Source organism: Bombus flavifrons, chromosome 5 (assembly GCF_040668555.2).
Source record: "Bombus flavifrons isolate JBK064 chromosome 5, iyBomFlav1_principal, whole genome shotgun sequence".
NCBI classification, from domain to species: Eukaryota; Metazoa; Arthropoda; class Insecta; order Hymenoptera; family Apidae; genus Bombus; species Bombus flavifrons.
The window spans coordinates 14,524,662-14,550,553 of record NC_138446.1 but is presented as its reverse complement, the minus strand read 5'-3'; the positions used below and the strand labels follow the sequence as shown (position 1 = coordinate 14,550,553).

At 40.6% G+C, this 25,892-nt stretch overlaps 2 protein-coding genes across 5 annotated transcripts in view; both read right to left on the bottom strand.

The window, feature by feature from the left end:
• The window catches only part of LOC138180129 (uncharacterized), a 351,184-nt gene extending 346,057 nt beyond the window's left edge, over nt 1-5,127 (bottom strand). Inside the window, exons 1-13 of the mRNA XM_069113651.1 lie at nt 4,978-5,127; nt 4,484-4,626; nt 4,229-4,405; nt 3,839-4,135; nt 3,173-3,290; nt 2,919-3,085; nt 2,561-2,803; nt 1,914-2,283; nt 1,676-1,826; nt 1,279-1,476; nt 1,033-1,175; nt 739-954; nt 84-425 (exon numbers count right to left, since the gene is read on the bottom strand). Coding sequence (XP_068969752.1) covers nt 84-425; nt 739-954; nt 1,033-1,175; nt 1,279-1,476; nt 1,676-1,826; nt 1,914-2,283; nt 2,561-2,803; nt 2,919-3,085; nt 3,173-3,290; nt 3,839-4,135; nt 4,229-4,405; nt 4,484-4,626; nt 4,978-5,070 — 2,658 coding nt within the window. The 5' untranslated portion in view covers nt 5,071-5,127. The remainder of the gene's footprint in view (nt 1-83; nt 426-738; nt 955-1,032; nt 1,176-1,278; nt 1,477-1,675; nt 1,827-1,913; nt 2,284-2,560; nt 2,804-2,918; nt 3,086-3,172; nt 3,291-3,838; nt 4,136-4,228; nt 4,406-4,483; nt 4,627-4,977) is intronic.
• Nucleotides 5,128-5,284: 157 nt separating this feature from the next.
• Nucleotides 5,285-25,892, bottom strand: part of osp (myosin phosphatase Rho interacting protein outspread) — a 216,405-nt gene continuing 195,797 nt past the window's right edge. The window contains exons 5-17 of one of the 4 annotated variants that reach the window (XM_069112618.1): nt 25,369-25,441; nt 24,342-24,884; nt 17,852-18,024; nt 17,242-17,382; nt 16,991-17,152; nt 15,990-16,162; nt 14,874-15,829; nt 14,624-14,780; nt 11,684-14,539; nt 11,253-11,541; nt 10,027-10,423; nt 8,403-8,558; nt 5,285-7,890 (exon numbers count right to left, since the gene is read on the bottom strand). In XM_069112618.1, coding sequence (XP_068968719.1) covers nt 7,742-7,890; nt 8,403-8,558; nt 10,027-10,423; nt 11,253-11,541; nt 11,684-14,539; nt 14,624-14,780; nt 14,874-15,829; nt 15,990-16,162; nt 16,991-17,152; nt 17,242-17,382; nt 17,852-18,024; nt 24,342-24,884; nt 25,369-25,441 — 6,225 coding nt within the window. In that variant the 3' untranslated portion in view covers nt 5,285-7,741. The remainder of the gene's footprint in view (nt 7,891-8,402; nt 8,559-10,026; nt 10,424-11,252; nt 11,542-11,683; nt 14,540-14,623; nt 14,781-14,873; nt 15,830-15,989; nt 16,163-16,990; nt 17,153-17,241; nt 17,383-17,851; nt 18,025-24,341; nt 24,885-25,368; nt 25,442-25,892) is intronic. The other 3 variants (XM_069112619.1, XM_069112620.1, XM_069112621.1) reach the window with 3 other exon arrangements.

Below are 25,892 nucleotides of genomic sequence, written 5' to 3'. Positions count from 1 at the left end.
AATCCTTATATTGCGACAACTAGAAACAACACGTTGCTTTTATAGATCAACGAAGAAAATATCCTGGTTGTTAAAACACTCACCGCGTAGAGAAGATTATAGAACGCTGCGTCGTTTCTTGAATCGTTTGCAGTGTTAACGTAGCTCTTGATCCGGTCCAAAGTCTCCTCAAACGGTGTCTTGCAAAGAGATCTTGAGTTCCATGGTCCTTCGTCGGTGCAATATCTTTTGCGATAGCGGAGCCAGGTTGAAACGAAATCCAGAAAATGGTAGGTTACGCGACGTGTCTGCAGGATGCTAGATACTATATCATAGTTGCTCATCAGCGTGCAGATATGGTACATCAGCAGTTTCGTGTGCTTATGGCAAAATTTCAGGACGCCTTGGAGGCACTGGTACACAATGTCTCTTTGCGTTGGGTCACTCTGCGAAAGGAAGAAATAATGAAAACCGTTAAAAGTAACGTATAAGTAATATAAGAAATTCTAACTGTTATAACAAGATCAATATTTCAGCGAAAATTTGTTAAATTGTACGCTTCAAAATTAATTTATTATTCCTTAGATCGTAGATTTTCGAGTGAATTATTGAATCAAAGATCTCTAGAAAATTTTAAATTATAGATTTCCTTTAAACCAGAGCATTCTACATTTGAATATCGAAATGAATTCCAGTTAAATATACAATTGCTTAAAAATCAACGAGGCGTCAATGTTCGATAAAAATATCAGCACTAACTCTTTCGTGAACGATATGAAGGGTCTCGTAAAGATTGATCACACCCTCGGTCCGATCGGCGGGGATCTCGTCCAGCCTGACAGGCGATCCGTCAATATTTTGAGTTAAAAGTTCCAGCGCGAGTTGCATTCCATTGATCGACGAGTGCACGGCCCTCCTCGTATTTAACAGCAAATCGGCTAAGCTCTGCACGTCAATCGTCACCGGCTTATCACGCTGGAAAACACGTCGTTCGACATATGGCTGACGGTCGACAACGCGAATCTATTATTTACGGACGTAGTATTCTCGCACCTGTATCGACGATTTCTCCTGACAGTGTACGATAAACGCGAGAAGCTTCAAGCAGACAGCGGACAATTCTGGCGTTTCTAAAGAGAAACCTTGAACGAGCAACTCCTCCAAAAAGCTCGGCGTCGTGCAATACTTCTCGAGAACTGTTGGAAAATGAAGAAGAAGGTAGAAGAAGCCTGGCATTGTTTTCTTATACTTCAGTTTCTCTTGGTACTTATCGAGCTAGACACTCATTGAAATATGTACTCGTGAATGGCTTAATCGTCGCGGACGTGACCAGCAACGCGTACGACTGCAATATTGCTAGTGTCCTTAGCTTTAAGTCCGCTTCCCGGCGTAGAATAATCGGTATGAGACTCTCTGCGCATCGAATCCTGATGATCCATGATAACGAGTTCGGGATGGATACGTTGCTTAATTCTAACACGGCTTTCACTTGCTCGTCTATTAGGGATCTTTTGTTTTAGCATTTTTCAGATTTTTTTTTATATGACTGGTAATAGTGACTTTCGCAATATAATCACGATGGTCGAGTGTCGTTACGATATTAATGCAATTATGTAATACGATACGTTCATAAGAAAATTCTATCAATGTTCGAATACCTTCGTGAGCTATCGCATGTTGCATATAAGAAAAATACCTTTGGATGGTTGATAAGTAGAAAGAAGATTAGGCAACATGTGCCAAGCAATCTCTGCAATTTCCTTGGCATTATCCAGGCGTATCATCTCTCTAATTCCTTTCATCGCTAAGTTGATTATCTTATCCGAATATCCAGTTTGTATGACAAGCTATTTCCCAAATGACATTGCATCACATTATAATGCACCATTCTTACGATTTCAATAGACCATTGAAGCGAACGTATGATTGATTACCATTAGATAGTGTTGCACAACTTTCCCGCAATCTATGGTCAGCAACGGTTTGATGTCTCCATCAGACTCGACCAACCACAAGTCCATCGCTCTGTTTCGAAGATCCTTTGGGAATTCAGGGCAATTCAAGCAATAATTTAGCAAATCTATGTGATGAGTGTAACAGTCGTTCAGGTTGGAATATTGCAACGCAGCTGCCAATCGTTTCGCGGCTCTGTCGTAATCCTGTTCCGAGCACGGTGATGGATGCGATACGGACGCGACAGCAAACAGAAACCATAAAACTTTTAAAATTTGCGCCGGTGTCTGCTCGGATTTAGGGAGATTGACAGTTCTCGCGATCAGCAATTTCAAGCATATCATATAGGTCCTACAATATTTCCATTCAAAATATTGCCACGGTATACAAAAGAAGAAATATCAACATTAATTGATCCTTAAACGCTATCGTAGGTGAAATTTTACCCCATATGAATTTTGTTTTAACATTCTCGCCCCGTTGTAATATCGTCGCAGTGTTATCTGCGACCACTGTGAACAATAGGTTTTTTTCTCTCTTCATTTAATATCGAATAACAGTATGACGTGAAATTTCACTTATAATTTCTTTTGACGACAGCTGTTAAGGATTAACTTTGATTTCGTACTCCCTGGTTCCGTGAAAGTGATAGTAAACCAACGTCATTAATGCAATTGCTCTGTTTCCTCGATCATGAGCTATGATATTCTCCCATTGTTCAGTATCTTTTGGTAGATCCACCAGTCCTCGGTGTATTAGATATTCGAAGCTTATTTCTCGTTTGATAGGTTGGTAGATTGGCATGGATTTATCAGCTAAATTTGCTACGATCCGCGATAACAGCAAGCAAATGCTACGTCGTAAAATTTCTCTAAAATATCAGTGACGGAAAATCTGACGTTAAGCAAAGTGAATGTTGGAAGGTATGGCAGTCGCGATATGACATCGTATCAACGAATAAATCCTAGACCATTCATGAAACTTACGGAAGTCTGGTAGTTAACAGCAAGAAGTACTTGAGATATCCGTTGGCGGTCAAGTGGTTTGACAAGTTGTCGCGGCCGCAGCTACTACTCAGCTTGTAAAGGTTGTTCAGACAAGTCACGAGGTTCCTGTGGAATTTGACCCTGTCCGTTTCGTTTGACTCCGCGGTCTACAGGACGGAATGAAAGGACCCTTGATGCTCGCATAATTAAATATACGTCTCATCGACGACGTCTATCGAAATGATCGAACTTACCTTAACGTAAGGTACCAACGTGTTCATCATCATGATGCGAATCGTCTTCAGCATCGTTGCTCTAAGTTTCGAAACTTTACTGAATGATCCTTGACTATCGTCTTCTGCGTCGCATAATCTGAGGGAAACGAGTTTTTTGTATTTCCATTTTACGATACTGCATACTGGGTCTCTCGTTTCGTTTAAATCATTTCATGAGTACATATTTAGATAACGAATCGACGTTTCACGTTTGGGGAATTCCATGTGTAATAAACGTTCGAATCTTTTGAGTGATACAAGAATTTACAAATTGTAATTGATATCGACCAGGTCATAATTAATTTCAAATTTTCGATTATAGGATTTTATGCCTTAAAACATTAATTTCAGTTACAATGATATCCAAGTAATTTAAGTATTTGTACAGCGAATTATTATTCCATGGTTGGGAAACTGAACATCTAATGAATATTCGAGAATTGTGAATAATGCACAGCAATTCACAAATTTTTACTACACTAGGATGAAACATGGTACAATCATGATTAAATTGAAACTTTCAATTTTGCTTTATTCCTTGTGGCTAGAATCTTTCGTCCAGCAAAAGAAGTAGAATTAATATTAGCAAGCTCACATACTCTCTCAACTTATGAAGTTTTAACTATATAGAAAATATGTAGTCACCGTGTGACAGAGGCGCAAACAGCACACAATGCATCCGCAGCAAACGAAATCGAGACGTCGTCGTCGCTATACTCGACGACCTCTTTCATTAAATTGAGAGCTTTGTGGCACAGTTCATATACCCCATCATCCCATTCGTCTTCAGCGTTAACGTTTTCAAGAACAAGATTCAATAGCGTAACAGATGAGAACTTTATCTTTTGATTCCAAGAATCTTCCAAGATCAAAGATTTCAAGAGCATCAGTACTTGCCGTGGTACACAAACAATGTCGAAATTCACGTGAAATTCTACCGCTCTAAAAATCATTACGTTTGCACATAATATTTTGTTTCATAAAATTATTTCAAATTTGGTTAATTTAATTACAAATTTTGGACGAAACGTTTACCTGTGAAGTATATCGTAAATGATTGAAATAAGTTTCTCTAATAGTTCGGTTTCTTTGCAACGAGACTTTGCGACGCAAACTGTAACTTTCAAGATGGAGTCCATGGCGTCTGTGGCTACGTGACTTTCGTAAAACTTTCGATATACGATTACCAAGTCCAGAAAATTGAGAATACATCTATCAACGAGAATTATGGGAAGGTTCTAACAAGAATTATTAATTCTATTTGCGTATAACGTATTGTGTGATACATACGGAAGTAGACGATCACTGGCAGTTTGTAGAAGTTCGAATACAGTTGAGAGTATGTCGAACTTGATCAACTTTGAAAGTGCCGCTTCTGTGTTCGCAGCGCCACCACTTTTGAATAAGTTGGATATTCGTTCGATACATGTGATCTACGAAATTGTTCATTTTTTCTATTTCAATTTATGTTTATACTAATGGTACTTGGTAATAATTATAACATATTGTAGGTTCTGATTACGGCTTTTAGAAGTAAAGATAGCAAAATCTTTTATTCTAATAAAATTCTAACCACTTTCTTTTTTCACTTCATTATGCTTAACCAAATATATTTAAAATTCCTACACTAAGATATATTCTAATTGAAAAATAAACATTTCTAAGATATCTGAAGATCTCAGTAATGCATAATTTTCAAATAATGAAAGTTCAAAGCATACTTGTATGATGTTACAAGCGGAAGATCATACACGAACTTTGAATGTTTTTCTCACGATACATACCTGAGAATATTCATCGTGCAGCATTAACCTCTCTTTCGTGTTCACGAGCAAAATATCGATATTCTCAATGTTTAACTGGAATAGAGGTTCCATTTTTCACAAATAACTGAACTTTCACATGTACGAACACGCAACGCACCGACTAACTACGCGTTTCTTTCAAACTGGAAGTCTTTTCAAGTACCTGCGCATGCGCATAGAATCTGCGCGCCAATACAACCAATTTAAATATCTCTTTTATTTGGTTTCGAATATTCGAAGCACTTTCTAATATATACATAAAAGAAACGGATTCATTAAACGGATATTCACGTCAATGGTTACTATATTTTATTTCAAACGTTATTATAAATTATAATACAAATACAATAAGTATAATCGTAATATATTATAAATGTTAAACAATCCTGAGTAATTACTCTACATAAGAGATAATGAATCGTATTGTAATCGATAATCCTCTTCTTTTTATTGTTGTAATTCGCTTCTGCCGACATCAATCAAGATGTAATACGACATCTTCACTAGAACGCGTCAATATATAATATAGAATACAATAATAATAACATATAATATGAACAATCCATTTTCATATGGAAGGGGTTAATTCTAGGCTATTTATACTTTCTTGCTTCTTAAATTGAAAACGTCATAAACTATACAGTATTAACATCAAAAAATGATAATATCGCGAACCGACAAAAACATTTACACAATGAAAATATGTGGTAATACACAGTGCAATGTGACAACGCCGTATTATATTCAATTATGTGCAGAATCTATACATAACAAGAGCATAAACAAACCATGAAATTCGCACGCGACCAGACCAGCGACAAGTCATAGTTTTGCGCGTTTCCTCGTAAAACGATCGCGTAAAATTGGATAGAAAACGATCCAAAAAGAAATAAATGCCAATATCCATGGTCAGAAAAAGGTTGACTCATATAGGACGTAACGCACACTCCTCTAAAACGAAGATTCTATCCAAGAAAATTTTGCCTTCAACTGGAAAGGAAAACGCGCACTCTTCTAAAACGAAGATTCTATCCAAGATAATTTTGACACATTGAGAGGAAAACGCGCGTCCTTCCGCGAAGCAAGCGTACAAATATTTTCAACTACGAAGAATTAACGAGAAACAGTGCAAAATAGAAAAAGAAAGTAAGTAGAGGAAAAAAGGAAAGAAACGATAGAAATAGAGAATAAATCTTACGCCCCTTGTCTTCTCTTGCCGCGACAAAATATCATCGTTACTTTTTCGCTTTAACACACTAACTCATCTTTACAAAACAAAATAATAATAATAATAATAATAATAGTCACGAACGACTTGTCAACAAATGAAAAAAGAAATAATTGAAGCCTCCCTAGAAGACGAACTTTGAGCCGATCGTCGATTAAAATTAGCCCCCTCGTAAAGTCACAAGATGGCGAACAACAAATCTTACGATTGTACAAAATCATTTCATCGTTTCTTTTTCTTTTTTATTAAAACGCAAACGCAACGGTCTTCATGAATTATTTATCAGTACACTTTCACACCGATACATTTATGTGTTACATTGCGTTAACTACCACGACACTTGTATAAATGACTCACAGTACGGTAGATTGTTAATTATTCGGACTTTCGGTTTCACTGATTCGGATATGTCTAAAAATTCCTATATTCGAATCTCTGAAGTGAATCATATCTTGTCAATTTAATTACTGGTAATTCGTTCGAATAATCGACATTCTACTGTACTTTCATTGCATCTGTCGCTTTCTTTGCCGTTTCTCGTCATTTAAAGAATATTCCATGAAAATATTTTGCCTCTTTTAGATAGTTTCTTTACCATAATCTCAGTGAAGATTCAATTTCTTGATATATTCAAGCGCTACTCATTGTAATTCGAATTTGAACTCGAAGCGCTAAGAAAAGGTCATAGAGAAATTCGAACAAAACGGGTTCAGACATTGTTTAATAATCGCATGACTTCCTTTTATGCAATCATAAATAAAGTGACGAGAAATGGCAGACAGCTGAAATAATGCCCCAGAAACGCACGTCGCTCGCGATAGTCGATCGAAACGACTACTACTCTGTCCTACGGGAAAAAATTCACGTATCGAAAGTTTAAATGCGTATCAAAGGACCAGCCTCACCGAGTGGTGGCCTGGTAAATGGTACCCGGTAAAAATTCTATCGATATAAATCGGAAAAAAGACAGTCCCTTCGAAAACGACCTATCGTTCGCGATAGGCGTCCAACCGTAAAGCAGAACTCGCGAGCCTCGCGCGGGACCCGAGCCTCGTTTCGGCTATTGAATCATGTTTACTTGATAAACATGCTCAATATCGTTACGTTACGACGAGCATGATCCCGGGCGACCGTATTAATTGACACGAACATTGCTCCATTTTATCATCGAAGCTCTATTTGCTATGGCAGTGACGAAATGCTTGCAAATTGTCATCGAAAAAAAAAAAAGAAATAAAATACACTGTTATTTCAACACTAAAAAAAAAAGAAGGAAATGCTAAAAAATGCCGTATGTTCAATATGTGACAATGCAAGTCGAAATCCATGGGTCTTCCTTGAGGAAGATTTTGAACGAGCAACTATTATAGTTTAGCACCAGTTGAAAACGATTCGTACGAATTAATTTGTGTTTTCTTTTTACATGGAGTTACTGCCTATGATACGTTCGACGATGCGCGTAATCTTGAAATTTCAGCAGACCAATAGGATAGTGATACATTCTTAATTAGCAATTCAGAGCTCGAAACGTTTCTTCCTCTCGGCGACCATGCCCACCGCTGGTAGTGGAGGGTGGAGCGTATGATGATAACTCGGCGTGGGCGTTGGAGGCAGGCTACGACAACTTCTGCTGGACCACCTCACGGCTGGAGACCTCATCAGCTCTGCAAACAGAATTCTATCTTATTAATTGTCCAGTTGACTGATTTCCTTTTCACCCGTGCTACCCAGAACACTAAATGCGCGTGGAGATAGAAATCAAAATCAAAGGCAGACTTAGATAAAAAAAGCAGTGTATATACATACGATCGGATCAGGTTCGTGAATGTGCATCAGCAATGTATAGCCCACAACGTACAAGTAATAACGATAAATAATCCAATTTGAAGTAGAATAAATAAAATTAGAAAATTTAGGATCAATTATTTACCATCTGAATACACATAAAGGAACCTGTATTTAGACGAAAAGCTGGCAAAGCTGAAACTTGACCCAAGCTACTAAGCTACCAAAGTAAAGAAGACCAAATCAAAGCAACGTTTTGAAAAGAAAAATGAAAAAAAAATATGAAATGAAGTGCGGATAAGAGGCGTGTCGAAATAAAACAAGCTGGTGAAGTGCGTCGACGATGAATTCGTTGAAAGATTTTCCTTAATTGGCAAAAAAGAGAACGGACCTGCAACGGAGAGAGCTGGGGGTTCCGGGGTGAGGCGGGACGCGCGAGGATCGTTGGCATGGAAGCCGTATGCCTCCGAGTGTTGCTGTTTTTCGATTTTGTTGCTGCCCTGCCAGCCACTGCCGGCGCTGTCGACTCGCACCTCTGCTGTGCCACCTTTCGTGTGAAATACAATTTTTTCGAAATACGATTAACCCGGTTTGCACAATCCATTTACGCGTGTATTTCACTTGTTTTTCTTTCTCTCTATATTCTTTATACAACTAAATTACGAATTATTTTCGAAACAAATACAATTCGAACGAACCTTCTGGATTACTGTGAGATTTTTTTTCTAATTATAGAATGATTTCTGAAATTTATTAATTTTACTACGTATACAGTTGAAATTTTACTTCTCTTAGCTTCGCTCGTAGATTTCTTGTATTTATCAAATAATTTAAATATGTATAAAGGAATTTTGGATAAACTCAGAAACCATGAAGATTGAAATTATATTTTTTTCGATCAGTCTTACTGCCACCGATGTCCCTTAATTATTTTCAGACGATACGACGGCTAGAAGGGTATAATGATTTTCTTAGAGTACCTACTATGTTCCCAATAGTGAAGCGACGTTATTCTTACAAATATATTCGCAGAGTTTGATGCTGGTGTTCGGAAGCACGTAGAAATCTGTGTAAAAAACTTGGCATTTCGACGCGTGTATACTGCAGATTGCAAAAATAGGATCTCCAGTAAGAAAGTGTAAAAAGTTTTATTAAAAAGATCCAGTTTATAAAAGTTCTGTGGTAGAGATATATTCCACGCGCTTCCAAACCTGTTAATAGTACAACTTGAAAATTATTATGCGCACAGATTAGACATTGAAAGAGTACAAAATCACATTCACGAGAAGGCGGGGTTACTTTGCGTTACACCGTTAAAAGGTCTCTTGGTTAGCAATTGGTTAGACAACTTTCGAGTAAGATTAATATCTGCGCTTCGTATCGCTGCTTGAACAACGATCGTACGCTTGTCAAATCGAAATACAAATCGTCGTCGAGAAAAACCGGACGAAACAATCCGCATGAACATTCGAATCTCGTCGACACGTTACACATGTAAATAACAAAACGATTATTGCACAACAACGCGATTGAACGCGTTAGTCGTTGAGAATTTGATCGATTAATTCGATTCGACGACAAACACTAATAACTATAACAGAATTAATATGTTCGAAAGTGGTTAATTTATAGGAGAAAGCACTCGGTTAGTCTTACGTTTCCCACATCTCTTTCTTGGTAACAAATTTCAAAAGCTTTTTCTTACGAATTGTTAAACAAAATACAAAGATCTCGAAACTCGCTTTAGCTAGTTTTAGTCATGCCATAGTCCGCTAAACCGTGAACGAACGAATCGTCGAAAGGAAAAAAGCAATGAGACAAACTCGATTCGATGTCCATCCAACGCGTATGAATATCTCGTAAGCCGAATGCAGCTAGTATGCATATTAGAGAGAAGCAGGAACGAGTTCGAGGAAAAGGAGGAGGATCGAGAAACGGCGGCGATCCACCAGAAGCGTTTCTTTCTTTTTCTGATCGGCTTCTTTTTTTCCTCCCATTTCACCTTTCTTCTGTACCTTGATACTGATGGGGCAGTCCGGTCCTTGGTCTCAGGCTGTCCCAAAGCGGCGATGCCAGGCCGTTACGCTCCTGGCTCTTTTGCCCTAAGCTCACCTCTTTCCTATCGTGCGACGGCACGCCAGAACTACTGCCCGGCCTAACCAAGTTACTCGAGTAAGGCAACGACACTGACTTAACGCGTTCAAGCTTGTACGAGAACGCGGCCTGCTTGTCCTGCGTGCTCTTTTGCAACGTGGACAGCGAGCTTCTCGGCCGTTCGCCGGTCGTTCTCTGCTCCTCGCTGCTCGCCGCTCTGAGCAGCGGCTCGTGACTACTCCGGGCACGCTGCGGCGAGTAGCTTAGCGACGGAGATTTCGATGACACACCGGACGTATCACGAGGAGCCTCCCCATGCTGTTAGTGAAATATCGAAAATATAATGCGTCAGTGCGGCTGGTATATGGGGGTGGGTTAACACGATCGTTGGAGATCGATGCGCGCCGGGGCAATCAATTATGGGCTACTCACGATCGGTCAGATAGGTACAGTAAAACCTCCGTCAACGCTGCTCCTAATAAGGATCTTGAATATCTGCTATCGTTACGTATCGTAAAATATTAAACCATTACTTTAGGGGTAAGATTTACTTTTGGTTACCGGCAGGATGGCAGCAATTTTAGTGTTATGTTAAGTACTTCAATTAATCTAGTGCCTTTATATTATGCCTTTAGATTAAAAAGAAAGTAGATATGTTTTTAATGATCAAGTTTATAACTGCATAATATATGAATGAGATTTTAATTTTGTTTAAAAAAGACACTCGATTAATTTACAATACATTTGTATATATTTCAAATGAATAAATCAATATATTATAAGCGATCTTTCGAGGAACAAAATTCATTGAATAAATGAAAAGATCTTAATAAGCATGGGGTTAAAATATCTTTTTATTCCTTGCCTACCAATCGAGGATTAAATATTCGCGAACGGTTAAAGCCTGCGAACACAAAAGCTTTTCTGTACCTAACTTCATCTTTAGCTTATGACTACTATTTATTTACAATTGTCAGTTCTTTTTCGTTATCTAGAAGCGCTTGCTCGAAACATTCGAAAGGGTTGGGCGCCATAACATGTAACTGCGGCGGAGTTAATTAATTTAGTATCGTACATTTTTGTTAACCACATCTACGCTGTAAATGGGGCACGTTCATGGCGACGAGAGCTATCAAAAGTTTATTACCTTCATCTGTTGTAGTCGATGAATTTCCTCCCTCGACTCGACAATCTCGTTGTCCCTGCCCCTCAACATTTGCATACTGTCGTTGATCGCACCATCGTTCGTTTCTAATACCAAATGTGCCCTCAGTTGTTTGTTTCTCGCGTCTAGTTGCATGATGTGCTGTTGCGCTTGAGCAAGTTGTTTGGTAAGGGATCCTACTTTTTCCTCCAGGGCCGCAGACTCCACACACTTAGAGGAATATTTTGCAGATAACGAAAGAATTTCCTGCTTTATCTCCTCCATCTCTTCCCTATAAATTGATAAATGTTATTTAATAGTCAGAGATATCTAAATTAAAAAATGTATATCATCATGATAAATTCATCGATTATTCAAAATTTAGAGATATAAAAATGCATAGATTGCGTATAGGATAGGAATTAATTACATACTCGTGTTCTTTATGAAGCACGCCAATGTCCTCGCGTGCCTGCATTTGTTTAATAAATTCTTGCTTAAACTTAGCTATTTCCTTCTGCACTTCGTGTTCGTGCGCCTTTCTCATAGCATCAAGAGCCGCCAGAGTGGCCTGAGTCTCTTCTGATAATGCCTGCTCTTTCTCCACCCTCAGATTTTCCAATTCCTGTCGATGTTTCTCTTCCATCTCAGAAATAATGCGTCTATGAGAATTCTCCATTGCCAACAAACCTTTCTCACACAACGCTCGCAATTGCTTGATCTCTTCTTTATATCTCTTTCTTGTTTCCGCATCTGTGTCCAATTCCGCGCTCATGGATCGTTGATAAGCTGCTCTAAGTTCGTTCACGTGAGCAGAGTGCTCAGAGTCCATAGCGTTCAGTCTATGTTCTAATTTCCTCGCCTTTTCTCGTAGATTGGCCGCTTCCTGTTCGTACTGAGATGTTAAAGATTGTCTCTGATTGTCTAGTTCACCTTTGATGTCCATCAAATCCCTTTCCTGATTACGCTTCAATGTCTCCAACTCTTGATTATGCTCGGCTGTTATCCTATCGATGGTTTCTTGCAATTGGCCACACTGTTTGCAAGTCACGCTATTCATGTAGTCGCTCAGCTTCTTGATCTGCTTGCGCAATTCCGAGCATTTTTCGCACACGCTCGACCAGTCGGTGATGGTAACCGTCGGCGACTTCGTAGGCCACAGGGTATTTTCGTTATTTTCGCTCAATTTTCCTCGGACGCGTTTGCCCAATTCGACTAAGTCTTCTTCTAGGTAGTGCAAACTCTGGCCAACGTTCTTTATCTGATCCTTCGAAGCACGCTTTGAACCGGATATCCTTTCCTCGCAGTCCTTGCTAAACTGTTGATAAAGGTAACTGTACTCCGCGTCGAGAATCGGATTGCTTTGGAACTCGTGGTCGTCCGCTTCTAGCAGACTTGAAAGGACGTCGTCGTTTCGGATTAGACTAGATACGAAAGTCTCCCCAGGGAAGATCGTCAATTGTCTCGTATTCTCCTGAAGAAGCCCGATTCTGGCGTCTATTAAAGCTTTGTGCGCGATCACGTCCGCGTATTCCGTTAACAACTGCCGGGACTCGTACTTCGATTCAACTATCGTCGACTTATTCTTCTTCAGCTGATGAAGGCATTCCTCGTACACGTCGGATAGCTCGCGAGTAGAAAGTTCCATCTCTTGACGGAGTCTGGCTTGCGCGGCATCGATCCAAGATTCCAACGTTACGTTCTCCGCGCCCTCAAAGTTGAGACAAGCATCGGTGATGCTCGTAATGTTCTGTTCGTACATTTGGCCGCAACGCACGATCACATGAGACACTTCAGCTTGTACCAACTCTTTGCTGACCGTTTCTTGAGCCAACGCCCACGCTTCGCGAATTCGTCGATCTTCCAGTAATTTTTTATTCGAGTTGGTCACCTGATGTTTGTTCAAATCCTCTTGCTCGGACATGCTCAACGTTTCGGCGGCCAGTGCTTCTGCGAGCTGTCTCAACTTCGTTTCTTTATATTTCCGTACGATCTCGTTCACCTCGCATTGTTTTTGCAGCAGGAAGTTCAAGCTCTCGTTACGAGCTGCGGACACCTCCTTGGTCGTCGTCTCCGTCGCGGCCACGCCACCTACTAGTACTAACTTATTCGCTAACACTCTAGTAAGATACTGAATGTAACTGGTGTTTTGGTACGTTTTGGGCTTAGTTCCGTGAATCTTACGCATTAAGCTTGAGGCAAGCTGACTAGTTTCGACCAATTCACTGAGAACGGCACTCCGGTCAAATGTCCGGCCGATCGCGCACTTGATCTGTCTCAGAACGATGAACTCGAACGCCACTCTCTCCGCGACCAGCTTCATCTTCTCTCTGTCGTTTAGTTGGCCGTTCTGCTCGAGCGTCTGCCGTCTCTTCGTGAGTTCGCTCAATTTATCTTTAAGTATAGTCTCTAGTCTAGATACCACTACGCCTACTGACTCGGTCACTTGAGCGCTAGCTTGGTTTTTCTTACATTCTAAACACGAGTCCAGGATGTCGTTCACCTCGCGCAAACACTTCTCCGCTTTATCCTCCGCTTGTGTCGAACCTAAACACTTCTCCAGCCTCCTCTTCGACTTCGATACCACCCTCTCCAATTTCCTTAACCTCGCGATGATCTCCAATGAAACTTCGCTGGTGGAGGATGCACTGATCTCGCTACACTCGCTGGAGTCTTTCTCAGCGTCACTCGCCATATTTTCTGTAACGTTCGCCACCTTCGTCTCTAGAGTGCTGAGTCTGATCAACACTTTCATCGGTTCGGAACTAGTTGCACTATCTAGCGATTTTCTTCTTAATCTAGCACGATCCAGACTCTTTCCGTCCCTTCTCTTCTCCTTCTTTGGGTTAGGACTCGACTCCTTCGAGTTGCATCCAGTTGATACTGGCGCACTAGTACCTTTTCCACGTTCTATAGCACAGATCTTGTTCTCCAGATCCAGCAGCTTGTCCTCCATCTCTTGCGAGATCTGGAAGGACTCACGACCCTTCAACGACAGCGATCTTCTTTTATCTCTACTTTCAGCTTTAGTCAACTTCTGCTTCAACGTTCTCACTTGTTTCTCGCTAGCTGCAAGTTTGTTCGTCAAATCTTGAATCCTAGCTGCCATTAACTGCAGCTGGGCCTGGTTTGTCTCGCTGACACTCGCTGCGTCCTGCTTGTGAGCAAAAATCTCTAGCTCCAGTGCGTCCTGTATCGCGTGCGCTTCACGGAGTTCCTTGCGCATCGCGCGTATCTCCAGGATAGCTTTCTCAAAGCGGCTTCTCAGTTCGTCATATTCTTCCACGATTCTACGGATAAAAGATGCAAAAGATATATATGATTTTCAAACTACTTGTAGCTATATACAACAATTTCAGATATGTCTTTATTACCTTTCCTTATCAAGAGTATTAAAGTCCAGGTCTAACTCAATATTCGTTAAATCACTGAGAGAGTCGAAGCTTCTCCCGCGCTCCCTTGAAGAAGATAGTCCCCCTTTATCTTCCAATTCTCTAACTTTGCTATATAAACGTTCGTTTTCATCTATTCCTGCATAACAACACGATAAATGTATAAAACATATAACGACATTGTAATAAATGATATTAACACCACAACAATTTTATTTCAAATTCAACATACCTTGAGACAATCTGTTACTCAATGAAGTAACCTCAGACTGCAAATGTTCAACGGTTCTATGACTCGATGCCAACTCCTTAGTAAGCATCTCGCAGCGTTCACTCGTCTCCCTAAGAATAGCCTCTGTCTCCAGCAATTTGCACTCCAACACCTCTTTATCTCTGTTGTACATCTTCTTCATCTTCTCCAAGTCCTCTAAATCCTTGTTCCTCTGTTGCTCTGTTCTCTGGATGGTATTCAACAGTTCATCGACCTGCTTCTCCCTAATAGAAGCTTCAGCCTTCTGCTGTCTCAACCTGGACAACTCCTTCTCCGCACTAGCAACATCCGCTCTCGCCGCGTTCAGCTGCGACTTCAGACTCTCTATTTCATTTTCTTGACGCTCGATAATGACTAGTAGCGTGCTTGGGTGGGATTGATTTTGATCCAACTGATCGCGCAACATCGATACCTGATTCTCCAACAATTCTACGATCAAGGGACTCTCGTTGGCGCTCGAGAGGCAACTATTGTTCTGCATGTGTCCATTATGTTGGTCCTCGTCTTCTCCAAGTTCGCAGCAAGCCATCATTAGATCTTCCGACCGAACGCTGTCCAACGTGCTTCTTCTTGAGCTTAAAGGCGAGCTACAGCTTCTCTTGTATACTCTAGATCTCGAGCTTGATCTGGACCGTGCTTTTACTCGGGATAGAGCTGTTCTTGTCAACGGTGGTGACGGGGGTAATTCTGACCATTCGTGGTTTGCTGAGTCTGACCAGCTTGATCCCTTCAGTCCACTGGGCCAATCACCGTTTCTTACGAGAGGTGGTGACACTGGGACTTCTGACCAATCACCGGACTCTCTTCTGCCACCTTCGGATGCTGTTCGATATTCCTCGTCCGAAGAGAACAGAACTGAGCGTGGCGTGACCGAGGTCGATGGAACAACCGAGTCTCTCTCACGGTCAGTAATGGATCTAAAATTCAAATGTGGACTAGAATAAATTTCAAAGCGCTTTAGACTATGGGAAACGCTTGGAAGAATTTTATAAACAGTGGAGTTGATCAGTTTGGCTTCTAAGAAGCTCATACGAATCTTTTTCCCTTATTTAATCAATTATATTTCCCTTCACTTACGCAGTAGGTGATTGAGGCGTGTTATCTTGCTGTCCATCTTGACAAACGGTCAGAGAATCGTTGCTACTGTCAGGATCCGGTAAATTGGCAGCCCTCCGAATGGCCGACATCCAACTGGCTCGTATACCAGCGGTGACCGCGGACAGCACGGTCGATCCTCGATCATCCCAGGCCTTGAAAAATGCGCAACAACCGGACTAGAGCAAATCATCGGATAAAACAGAGCACTATGAAAGCAGGTAACTTTAATGTTATCGTCTATGTGGGCCAAACAGCGGGATACAACGGATGACAGAGATCAGTGACACGAATAAACGAAGAGTTTCAAGATCTGTTCTAGCGTGAAATTGAGTTAGCGACTTTTTCCAGCCACTCCCGCCACGGAAGTTAATTCCGGCGATCCAATTGACCAACCAGCCTCCGGCGGATTCGTAGTTAATTATAGGTTTCGACGATCTAATTCAACGATTTTTCAGTGTTACGTTACGTCCTCGCTGAAGCAACAAGGAACTTTTGTTGCTTATCGTTGCTGCATGTTCCAGACGCTGTTCGACAAATATCAACTTGTGGAGATATATTGTCCATCATATCGAAGCCACGTAATCAGACGAATATTTGGTTTTTGTTTCGATCTCAAAACGATACTTGTCGTTATGAAACATTATGAATCGTTATGAAACATCGTGCAACAAACAATAACTTTTTCAAGAAACATGAAACATGATCAAGAAGTTCGTCGTTGGTTTCGTGAAAACGAGGTCTTACGATTTTTCCTGTTACACATGTCGCGAAGCTACCAGACGCTGAAAAGTCGGTCCAGCTAGTAGACAATGTAAACCAACTCGTTTTGTATTGTATCTGCCTCTACGAGGATGAAAAAAAAGATGAAAATTACAGCTCCCGTAAGGTCTGTAACTGGATTTCCGTTGACCGATTCTTTCTTTCGTGCGGAATGTTAATTACCGTAAATCACCGCGTGCAAATCTGCCGGTCACACTCACCACGGTCTGGAATCCATAATTTCTTGCGACTTGAAGGGGCGTGACGGCGGTAACGGTATTCAGATCTATGACACCGTCCATGATACCCTTATCTTCCGCGCAAGGATCACGGTAGTACATGAGACCGCAACCGCGCAACACGAACCAATGCTTGTTCCATTCCTGAAGAGTACACCACTCGTTACGTATATTAACCTACATTCGATGCTACCGTAAGGTTACACGAGAAATTGTCACGTTTGGTAATATACCTTGTTCAATCCTTGCTTCATTAGCCAGCCTTTCTTGATGTTTAATAAATCCTCGGCAGGCAGATCAACCCTCAGTTCGGACGTAGGAGAATATCTTATCCCCGAAATGTCCAGGCCACATCCGTCTGGATCACCTCTGATCTATATATGGTATTAACGACGAATTTCTATTATTCTGACCGTTCGTAAAAGACATCTACATCGAAGTTATTTAGAGTCATGAGGATTTAACCGTCCGCCTCGACATTAAGTTAGACTAGAGATTGTACATCCTTCATACTTTTCATTGAATCCTATCCTAGATTCTGAATTATATTCTACATTCTCCATTTTCAGCAATATATCTTTCTTTGAACCTTAATCTATATCTTTTGAGTAATATATCTTTCTTTGAATCTTAATCTATATCTTTTGAGCCCTGTCCTGTGCTCTATACTCTGAATGGTAGTATATTTTTCTTTCGAATCTAGTTTATATTTTAAAGCCTACTCTTGACTAATATACCAGAGTAACGCTTCTTTTGAAATCTTAAAAAAGAAAACCCATAACGAATGACGATGTAAAATGACAACTCCAAATCTTTCAACAGGTATAGAAACTCGAGACTCACGAATTTGTCCTGATACGCCGCGTTAGCTGCATCCACCACGTCCCTAGTTGGTTCGGACGTTCTCGGTTTGATCCTCCTGACGCGTGGCTGGGTCAAAGAGGCAGCAATATCCCGCAATTTTCCCTCTCGTTCCCTCTCATGCTCCAGGAGGATTCTTCGACAGGCGTCATCGTCTGAAACATACGTCGAATCGTTCACCATTTTCTGCTCCATTCGATAGAGTCATTCCGCGTCTCCCGTTACGAGACGATAATGACAGGCTAGCCGCATAATGGTCATGATCAAGCAGCAACAGCGAGAAACGCGTTTCCGGGCTTCTATCGTTCTCTGGCTGACCGTTATCGGAAATATTCGTCTTCGACTTAACGAATTAAGTTCTTTTCAGTTGGAGTAAAACCTTTAGCATGTGGCGATGTTGCCAAGGCCAGACGATCGCTCGGTTAATTGACTGCCGACTAATTAATAACCCAGTCCCCCTTTCACGTCAACGACCAGGCGAGAACGCTTATCGCCCTCGTTTATCCGCGTTTCTATCGACCCATCACCCATCGAATTCTAACTGCCATTACTATGCTAATAACAGTTTTCTGCCAGCTACCTCTCTTCGTTGCTGTTGACGTTAGAGAGCATGACGTTTTGACAGGGTGGAAACAATGGGGCAGTTTCGGGGAAAATTGCCTTTCAGCGATTCATCGTTCGATGGAAGATTTTACATGTAGCGAGCGATGGAGATATTCCACTTTAGTGAAATAATAAACGAAGATTCTTACGATATTTGCAAATCGGATGTCTAAAGAAAATTTTCCGTAAAAAATTTCCCGCAAGAATTTAAGTAATAAAATAGATCAGATTCTTCTAAGTTTTAGATGAGCAGAAATAAATATTTGTTAAATACAAACATTTGTACAATATAATTGAGTACAATATTCAGGAAAAATGTTGCGTAAAAATGAACGGAAAGGTAGGAATTTCTCGATACTCGTCGATTATTCGTATCGATCGCTCAATTATTCGGACGAATAAAATTCAAAAAAGTATACAGATCGAGATTCTAGATTGCACGGCAGCGATCCTGAATTTTACTCTGTTATAAAAAAATTCGCTAAGTGTATCTTCCCAAGTATTTCGTGGATATCTTTGGACAATCGGCGATCGACATAAATCTCAGGGATCAGTGGTGAAGCTGGGCAACGGGTTCCTGGACGTTCGTTCGACGCCAATCTAAATGAAATCTACGGATCAGACGGGAGAGCAGAGATCACGAAGCACGCGGCGAGGAGAACCGGTAGATTTTCTCGTAGATTGTGCACACGCAATTACGCAACGAACGGGAAACGTAATCACACCAGGCGAATCCTTTGGAATCGAAGCTAACTATGCCAGTTAGACCCTTATAAATCTCGAACGCCAGATTCTTTTTTCGACGAAGAACGTATTGCTTAATCCTTTTTCCTGCCAATCGGTTGATTCATCGTTTAATGACGAATTTCCGTATTGACGTGTCTATCATGTTCGTTCGGAGTCATTAAGCTAATAGGAGATAATGTCGATCGATGATTTTAGGTTGCAAGAAATAACATTGCTGATTAATAATTCACTCAACCGGTTGAATCAAAGTAGAATATGCCTGTTTATCTTGTTTATTTATGAAGTATCCATTAAGCTGTCTAGTTTCATTTCTTGTTGTCTGATCTATTGAGCAAACGTAATACGAGCATCTTTAAGAAGATTCAACTTCGATTAAGAATAGCTATGAAAATGATAAATATATTTCAATTTTGCCTCGTCAAAACTCAGCTTCGATTAAGAACTAAATTTTAGAAACGGCTACTCTCATCCCTTCGGTGTAGACAATTGTCGATAAAAAAATACGCACCAGATATGTATACCTCGAACGACTGTTCCAGAGAAATTTCTTATAAAGTTAATTAATTTTACGCATTATATCTTTTCTTGTGGAAACGTCAGAAAACATATATTTCCACTATTAATAAAATTAAAAAAGCGATTCAATCCTGGAAGTCCTGTTAAAACAGACACGCCCAGATACGAAGTGTTTCTTTGTCAGTACGAAAATATCGTGAAGGTCTTACGAACGTAAAAGACATATTGCATAGAGATACGTAAATAATTATACAGAAACATTGTTACAGAGATCGACTACAAAACCTATAAAACAAATCAGAGACCTTTACCATCAGAATTCTCAACTGACCCAATTCCAAGAATCTACTAATCTCTTAAACTATCAATTATTCCAATGATTCCTCGAGAACGCCAGTTTTCAGGCTTCCAAGTCTGAAGCCCCGTGTTCTAAACCTTCGACACACCGTTACTAGTTGAACATCCTTCGCCCTAAACGGCGAACCATCGAGACAAGTTCATCGTCAAGCAGACAGCTGAAAGATATCGTTGTCCACGCGCGTTCGATCGGAATTAGGCTTTTTCACGTTGGGATACGCTAATAAACCGACCGCAAGAAGCTAATTCGATAATGATGCGTGAACAAATTGCAGCGGCTAACGGTGTAAAGCACGCGCAGTTAACGCGAGGCGATTGCACGATTTTTAGAAAAGGATACACCGTTTGCCGCAACCGGTTCTTCATCGACGAAAAATTCACTTGTGTTCTTCTTCTATCGATTAAAACACGGCGCCACGCTTCTTCGTTTATTCGTTTGTTCATTCGGCAAGATTAATGAAAAATATACTATCATAGAGAAGGGAGAGTACTACGATAAAAATAGAGACACGTTCCGTCACAAACTAGCGTGTGAGTAAAAAAAGTTAAGCGTTGCGACCTTTCAACCAGTTGGCGATCACTTAAATCGTAACTGTTCGGTGGGGTCGCGAACCTTGAACGATATTAACGCTCAAGGTGAAGCGTTGATTAAGAGTTCTAGTACGATAGTGATTTTCTTGAACGTTTATTTCAAAGTGTTTTATTCTCTAACTTGCGTTGACTGATACTTATATTCCAGGTGTCAGTCTAGGTAGTGTGTTTTCGTCAACGTATTCTGTCAGGTGGGAATTTATGTCTGTTCGATCATGCAACTGTCGAAATGTCGTGGGCATCTCGCAAGTTGTGCGTTTCTCGTCGAGGGTTCACAGCGTAACGTCCAGTTAGTGACATCGTCGCGTGGTCTATTGTCGAGTTCTCAACTGTTGTCAAAGTTTATGACACGTTGTTTGCTATTGTAGGGAGCCGACGAGCGCTCAAAATGCGAATTAAGTCGTCCACGTGGTCCGAATTGTAAACTTTATAACGTGCAATGTGAAAAAATTCGAACTTGTCGAAAATAGCAGGTGTGTCGCCCGTATCGTAAACTTGGGATAATCTTCTACCCTAAACATCGAGAAACTTGCAGAATTTATTGACACGACTAAATACACGGTTGAAGCTGATAAACTGACCATAAAGAGCCCTATACAGTTTCTGACGTTAATAGTTTATGATCCTTCTTGATCATTGTAACTAAATGGAGGGAAAAAAGACAGTTGCAGCGCTTCGAATCGGCTGGATCGATGAATTTCTTTCATCAAATATGATTTAACGCCTCTTTTGTGCATAATGATCAAACGCGAGGATATTGTTATTGCCTTTTATATGAAATCATCAGGTTTTATAATACCACGTTAGATATTCTAAATTACGGTTTGCAATGAAATCTCCTTCATATAGGATCACGCTACTGAGTTATAGTAATAGTAAACTCGCTCTCGCTTTAGCAAACACAGGTCTTAAATATTTGAATACAAGAGGAATATTTGTAACGAAATATCGTGTTATTGAAAGTACACGTTCAAAATGTCTTTAAAAATACAATGATTATATTCTCGCAAGCAGGGAAAATATTCCCTTAAATATTTTAATACAAGAGGAATATTTGTAACGAAATATCGTGTTATTGAAAGTACACGTTTAAAATGTCTTTAAAAATACAATGATTATATTCTCGCAAGCAGGGAAAATATTCCCTTAAATATTTTAATACAAGAGAAATATTTGTAACGAAATATCGTGTTATTGAAAGTACACGTTCAAAATGTCTTTAAAAATACATTGATTATATTCTCGCAAGCAGGGAAAATATTCGATATTACCTTAAAATCGCAAAATAAATTGATACGGAGGAGGATACGGTACGAGAACCCTTTTAAGCAAATAAAGCTTCACAGAAAAATTGTCAGGGAATTTAATCGGCAGACAAAACACCCGCTCCGTGTTTGAAGTTGGCGAACACTCGACCAAAGAGTGTCTCTGTCCTCGATAACGACGCGGCGGGCGAAAATTGTTAGCGAAATTAATCAGCAACTCGTGGAGGAGCCTGCTCCCTCGAACGTGATAGGGGATTCCAATTAAACGAGCGAGGGGATTTTCTCTATGTTGTTCCCACCATCGGTATCTCCTACGTGCTTTCCAATCGACGATAAGTTAGCCTGTCGTTTTCAGTGAGCTACGAGCCTTTAATCGCGATATGATTCCCCCTGGCGCTCACGTGGCTACGATTTCTCTGCTTCGTTGCGTTTCTTCGATACCAGGTTCCAGCATTAGAACGAATGTCCTGTGTTTCTTGTGTTATTAGAGAATCGTTGGATGTTCCAAGTAAAAGTGAAAGTAACAAGGGGAATAGTTAGTTCGTCGTTTGTACCTTAATTACCACACACCTATAATAACAACATTAACCATTTCTCGTATAATATTCGGTCACGTCGATTTTCTTGTATCAAAATTTCATTTTAACTTCGATTTTGCTCTCCTATTGCAAGACTTTAAATTGCCGGTTACATATGTCTATACCGTTTCAATTTTTATTTCAAAGCTCCTTCGCTCATTCTGCGTTCTTTTCGTCGTTTTCGACTCAAACGTATTCTTCTAGAATAAAAAATTATCTCCAGTTTGGAACAATTGCCGGAAGAATTCTTTCGATCGTAAGATTCTACGAAACACTCCCTTTCTATGAAAGATTTTGTGAAACACGTCGTGATTGCGTGTCTTACGAGATTTAACCAGAAATGCACACTTTTGACCTTGTTCGTACATCGCAAGCTTTCGATCCCAGATTCTCGTCGAGCCACTCTTCCTGTCATTAAAACACAAACGGTAGCGGAGCTTCCCATCGAGATTGCACTGTGCGATAGAGCAGATAAATGACTGCCAGGGACGAATAAATTCGTGCGGATAGAATCGGCTGGATTTTCACACGGACGGTTCTCTGTTGCGTGGACACGCGCTAACTGTTTTGTTTATGCCGTCAATTGTCACGAGGGAAAATGGGTCAGGTACGATTTAACGCGGTCGCGCGAATCATCGTCGAAGAGAAGAATAGTCGTCGACGACCCAGTTTCCTCGTGCGATTCAATGGGACGTTGTATTGTTGGTTTAAAACCGAATCGCGTTAGCAGATCCGCTTTGCGATCGGGCAACGCAATAAAATTTCTCTCTAGGTGCACGACCTAATAACGTGGCAATTAAACTCGCGTAAAACCGATTCATAAGCACTTAAATCGGAGAAAAATAATTTACGATAGAGTTTTATGGGAGTGAGACTGTAAAAAAGGAGAAACCACGGTACGAATAATTCGATATATAATTATCGTATAAATTTTCTATTATTTTACACCGACATCAATTAGCAATTTCAGTAATCGTTTAACTATATTTAGATGTCGTTAACGATCCTGCTGTGCCAATTACAGGGATTAAAGCTTCTGCTCGATAGGACCATGAATAAAACTACGCAATCGGCGGTGGGATGAATAAAAGATGCGGCCGTATCTTGTTAAAACGATTTCGACGAGTAACGACTGTAAATGACGATCCAGCCAGATGTTCCTAGGTCTGACTCACCGTGTTTGTCAGGTTGATCAACAGAATAAACACAAGTTTAGATTTACAGGCTACTCTGTGCTTTTTAGTTCACTTGGTAATTCTATGCTTCGGGTATATTCTAGAAAAAAAATCATTCAAAAATATTAAATTTACCCGTTCGTTACTAAAGAGCCTTAAGAACGTTCATTCGCTTCGTTAAAAATTCTTCAGCAATTTTTGACAGGGTAAGTGCCCCTAATACCGTTCGCTATCGTAATATTTTGAAAAAGAAGGCGCTGGTAAAAATCGGTATTTTACGTACAGAAACGCAAATAATGTCTCTTTCGTTTGAGATTAGTTCGATACAAAGATGTCTCCTATCTTTTTGCTCGAAACTTGATAGACGATATTAGATGCAATTACCTTAACACAAATTTGCATACCATATGCTCGTATGCATTGCATCGCCAAAAAAAAAAAAAAAGAAGGAAAAAATTATAAACTTGCCACATCGTACGGTTCGAAAAAATGGCTCGCTCAGAAAATCTACAAAACCTGAAAACAACGTGATCGCGATCCATGGATCATTTGCAGCGGGCCTAAGCCAGTCCCGGCGTCAATTCGCATCTTTGACGAGCATCGCGAAACCAAGGCCACCGACATATTCGAGTATACCGACCTAGTTTCTCGCCGGAGCAGGCTGTCCCGGCTCGTTCTCCGTGCTGATTCATCCTGCGTCTGGCCTTGTCCTCCGCTCGAAGCTTGTCCCTGGTCGGAGGAGACGCGCTGCTCGCTGGTTGATCCCTGTAGCTCGATCTACCCTCGCTGGGTACGATCGGTGGCTTCTCTGTCAAGGAACTGCTGCTTGACACGGTCGTTGGCGTCGACGTGGTCGAATACACAGTGCTGGACACGCTTCCGTTCATCGACGAAGTGGTTGAGACGGAGGATAGATACGTGGAACCACCGTTCTCTAGGGGTGTGCTGGTTCTTAGAGGCGACAGGTTGCTCGTTCGATGATCGTTGTTGGTTTCCGCGTTTCCATTGCTCATCGTTGCATTGCTGGTGGTGGTTACCACGCTGTTGGTTACCAAAGATGGTGTGGAAGAGAACACTGGTGGACAGAGGTCGGAAGGGACGCTCGTTTCTGGGATCCATGTGTTGCTGCGTGGCTCTGAACGACAGCTGTTGAAACGAGGTCGCGGAGGATTCGGTGTATTGCCTGTAAATGGAGTAGGTTTGACGTTAGATAAAATTTCTATCAACTTAACGTTAGTTTGGATTTCGTCTTTGGCAGCGGTCCAGAGTTATTCAACTTTCAGACTCTTTCGAGTCTAGGTGGTTGAATGATGGGACAGAGATTGGATTTTTATCGCGTGATACAGAACGGGAGTGTAATAATATCTCGAATGGCAATATTTTAGTATCTTAATAGCATCTTCGTAATTTCGTACAAAGAAAATTAATTTAAAGATCGATGACAGTCGATTAATTATTCTTTAAGGGAGCAATCTGCATTTAATTTATGCTTAAGTGGCGCCGCAGAACATTCATTTAACATCGTCGAACTCTCGAATTCAATTAACCGCTCCGTTGAAAATAAAAACGTATCAAGCGTCTGCCATAAGCAAAACGTATTTCACAACTTAGCTTGTACAGACCGATCAATTCGAACTCTGATAAAAAAAACATTATCAATTACTTACTTCTGATCGTTGGAGTGACTTGAAGAATGGTAGTCTGTCCACCGGGGAACGTCGCGTTCCTCTTATGTCGGCCCTGAAAGTTATTTCAACTTCGATTAACCGTTTGTTCTCTAATTCTTCGGCAATCAACCACCCACAACCAAATCATTTCATCGACATCGATCGATCAACGTTAAAAGCTTTCTAAGTCTAAAGTCTAAGTTTAAAGACTCGTGTACCTCGAGAAACGGCACATTTATAACGTAAGAACTTTATGTAACAGTTAACTTAAAACGATAAACTCTTCGTAAGGAATTTTTTTTTTTTGCAAATTCAATAATAATAAAAAAAGAAGAGAATACCAAGACTTCGACGTCGACCGATCTTTCAAGCATTGGCGTATTTTCTCACCGCGTATAGGGGTCACACTTGCGTCGATTAAAAATCGCTAAAAAAATAATTGTTATCTTCTCGCGAGTCAGACTCCATGGTGGAATGTCGTAGAATTTGTACGTGGGCGACGGTACGAGGGCAGGCGTGTGCAC